This window comes from Chinchilla lanigera, unplaced genomic scaffold, assembly GCF_000276665.1.
Source record: "Chinchilla lanigera isolate Chin_1 unplaced genomic scaffold, ChiLan1.0 scaffold00107, whole genome shotgun sequence".
Taxonomy (NCBI): domain Eukaryota; kingdom Metazoa; phylum Chordata; class Mammalia; order Rodentia; family Chinchillidae; genus Chinchilla; species Chinchilla lanigera.
The window spans coordinates 2,972,102-2,975,564 of record NW_004955508.1 but is presented as its reverse complement, the minus strand read 5'-3'; the positions used below and the strand labels follow the sequence as shown (position 1 = coordinate 2,975,564).

The 3,463-nt window shown below is 48.1% G+C and overlaps 1 protein-coding gene across 1 annotated transcript in view; it reads right to left on the bottom strand.

The window, feature by feature from the left end:
• Positions 1 to 399: 399 nt before the first annotated feature.
• Paqr9 (progestin and adipoQ receptor family member IX) overlaps positions 400 to 3,463 on the bottom strand; it is a gene marked incomplete in the record, with an annotated part of 3,747 nt that continues 683 nt past the window's right edge. The window contains 1 exon segment of the mRNA XM_005407735.2: positions 400 to 3,463. Coding sequence (XP_005407792.2) covers positions 2,404 to 3,463 — 1,060 coding nt within the window.

Below are 3,463 nucleotides of genomic sequence, written 5' to 3'. Positions count from 1 at the left end.
AGAGAATTCTGTTTGTGGACCTAGAAGATCTCCAACTAATACTTAAAATGACAAATGCTGGGATTTAGCTCTTAGTCTCAAACTCATCGATCCTTTTTGGAAGTCCCCTTCTATAAAGTTCCTTCTAAAAAGGAGGTTCCATTTGATAAGAAAACTGCAAAATACTCTTCAACCTGTTTCCCTTGCTTCCAAACCAACATTCTTTAGGGATCTAGAAGAGACAATGACAAGCAAGTAAGTCTGCATGTGGAAATATCCTGATTTCCACAGCTATCCTTAAACACATGTACTGAGTCAAGTTACAGCTGAGAAGTAACATCTGTGGTGAGCACAAATTAACAGCCTCTGCACCCTAACAGGAATTCGTGTACTTAGCAAAGGATGAGACACTGACACTCATTAGGAACTGTACAAAGTATATTTATGATCCCATTCCATGGTCCTAAATTAAATACAGACATACATAAATTTAGCTTCTGTGTGCAAATTAGCACACACAATGATACTGCTTCCTCCAGGGAATTGTGCTGAGCTTCTCTGTTTACAAATACAGTAGTGATTAAAACAATAAGGAAAAAAATGTGAGCCATCTCTTCACTAGTGTTGAGCTAAGTGTTCACCCACTTTATGTGCTTGATCAAAATCATACCCTCAAATCAAGACTTCCCATTTATGGACTTTTTTTGACTCTCAACCAAACGACTCACGAAGTGTGATATTTAAATTAGCTACCTCAGAGGTATGTGTTCTTCAGGAGTTTCCACCTCAATTATAGGCTAGCATTTATAAGATATGTCCAAGTACTACTGGCCAATGTGGGGATCAGAAAGCATCTTGGGAAGTGGGCAAGTTGGCGACTACCTTTAATACCAGCATTTGGGAGGCTGAGGCAGGAAGATTACAAATTCAGGCCCAAGTGGGGCTACATAGGGAGTTCCAGGCCAACCTGGACTATATAGCCAGACCCTGACCATAAAAAAATAAAGCATCGTGGGGTGTCTTTGCTAATCTTTTAAGGACTCAGTGTGATTGCCAAACATTTCCATAATCTTGACCCAAGTAAGAGTTCTGTGTTTAACTGGGCATGCATAATGTTATTTAATTCATAAATTTCAGTTATAACCCAAGCTAATACGCTTCTGGTTTTCATAATATTAACTGCCTCATTTACTCCTGAATACTACATTTTAAGTTTTAAGCACAGAGGGACGGCACCAGTGTTCTTTCACCTTCCCCGTGGCTGTATCAGGAGCCACAGCCATATTGCTGGGTTGGCTCTTTGTCCTGGTAGAGAAGCCAAATGCCATGCACGTCCCTGCAAGCTACTTCTGGTCCTAACAAAAACTTAAAACCAGCCCCACCTTCATTATGATACGAAGGAGAAGAAGAAAAGCTTATTCCTGATGCTCTCCCATGCAAGAAACTGTCTGAGGTCAGTCATTTGGGCATTGCTTCAAAAGGCACATTTATTCCAGTGGCAATTTTAGTAGAGTAGGAAAGAATAAGATTAAAGACAAAACAAACAAAAAATCAGATGAGTTCTGTGGAATACATGAAAGTAAGGAGGAATCTGGGATCTATACAAACCACGTGAGCTCTTCACCAATAGACTAACCAGAATCCCTAAGGTAAAGGTCATTCACAGTTTATCATGAGACTCACAGGCCTTCAGAAAACACTGTTTTTAAAAAGTAGACAACTTTTAAGCAGCTTGCCCTGATGTCCGGTTCAAGTGTGTGCAATGCAGAAGGCTGCACAATTCAAAACTATGTGACAAAGAAAATTCAGTGCATATCACAGGCTTTTATAAATTATGAAAAAATCATCATATATATTACTATTTAAATAACATGTAAGAAACATTTTGGAATAATTAACTTTGTGTTCACATTCCATGCATTTTCTAGCGGGTTAAGCCCTGGGTTTGTGTCTTTGCACCCGTTTCCTACAAAGCTCCATTCTTCTGACAAATCCAAGCATTCCTGACTGAAATGGAAGTACCCAGGGATTTCTGAGTATTTATCTTCCTTACTGCATACCTGACCTCACAAGGGCGACTTCTTATTACCGCTGATACACAAAACAAGTAGAAAAATCAAACTGGGGGTGTTGTTTGGGATTTGATGCCTGGGAAAAATCCCTGGATGTCAGAGACATTACCTGATTTTTTGCAGGGAGCAAGAACCAGCGGTCCTCTGGCGGCTGATTCCCCCCTCCCTCCTCTAAAGCTCCACGTGGACTGAGACTCCCTAGTAGCAGTGGACCTTTCCCTTGTGGTTTTGCAGCACCCTCCTCGAGCAAAGAAGGAAACACAACAAAACTTGAAAACAAACCAACTAGAGCAACAACAGAAACTCCAAACAAACGGATGGGCAAACCAGGAGCCTCTCCCATGGTGGAGGCTCACTTTTTACTGCAGAAGTCGGTGTTCTTGAGGAACTTCCGGATGACCAACCCCAGGCAAACGACCAGCAGCAGCATGTAGCCCACGGTGCCCGAGAAGGTGGGCGCTGCCGGCGGCGCCTGCAGGAACTGGCGCAGCCCCTCCTCCACGTAGTACACCTGGTCATAGATGCTGAGGAAGGTGAAGATGTGGAACAGCTGGTGACTGTGACCAATGATGTCGAAGAGGCCTGGTTGGATGCGCTCGGGGATCTTGCTCACGTTGAAGAAGGCAGCCACCACCAGCCAGAAGTAGCGGCGATAGAAGTGCACAAAGAGCGTGGGGTTCTCGCCCCGGAGGTCGAAGAGCCAGCTCTCCAGCATGATCGGGCAGGCCATGCTGAGCGGCATGATGAAGACAAAGGTGCGCAAGGCGAACGGATAGGCGCACCAGTCGGTGCGGCTCTTGCAGCAGGCCACCGTGCAGGCCACGGCCAGCACGAAGGCCACCGGCAGCACCAGCTCGCGGTAGGCCGCGATGAGGTGCGTGCAGTCCACGTGCCAGCCCAGGCGCTGCTGTACGTACGGGGTCATGACTCTTGCGTCCAGCAGGCTGAGGCCGGGCAGCAGGTAGTAGTAGTAGGCCACCGTGCTGCCGAAGCCGTAGTAGCTGATGGACGCGTAGTCCAAGTAGAAGAAGGCGGCGCGCAGGCGCAGCGAGAGGCAGCTGAACACGTGCGCCGTGCAGCTCATGGCGAAGGTCAGCAGCACCCCGGACGCGTAGCACCACAGCGGCAGCAGCCAGGGGTGGTGGAAGGGCACGTCGCGGCCGCTCAGGAAGAACAGGCGGCAGAACTTGCTCAGGAACAGTAGCAGCGGGATGAAGTGCGTCCAGAAGTTGAGCGTCTCGTTGGTCGGCTTCAGCACCGAGGCCAGGCACTCCTGCGCCGTGCACGGCAGGCGCCGGTAGCCCGACAGGATGAAGCACTCCACGAAGTCGTCGGGCACCTCGTCCCAGCGCAGCAGCAGCTTGGCGGACGCCGGGGGGGCCTCGGGGCCGGCCGGGTGGGGGTGCCGGGCG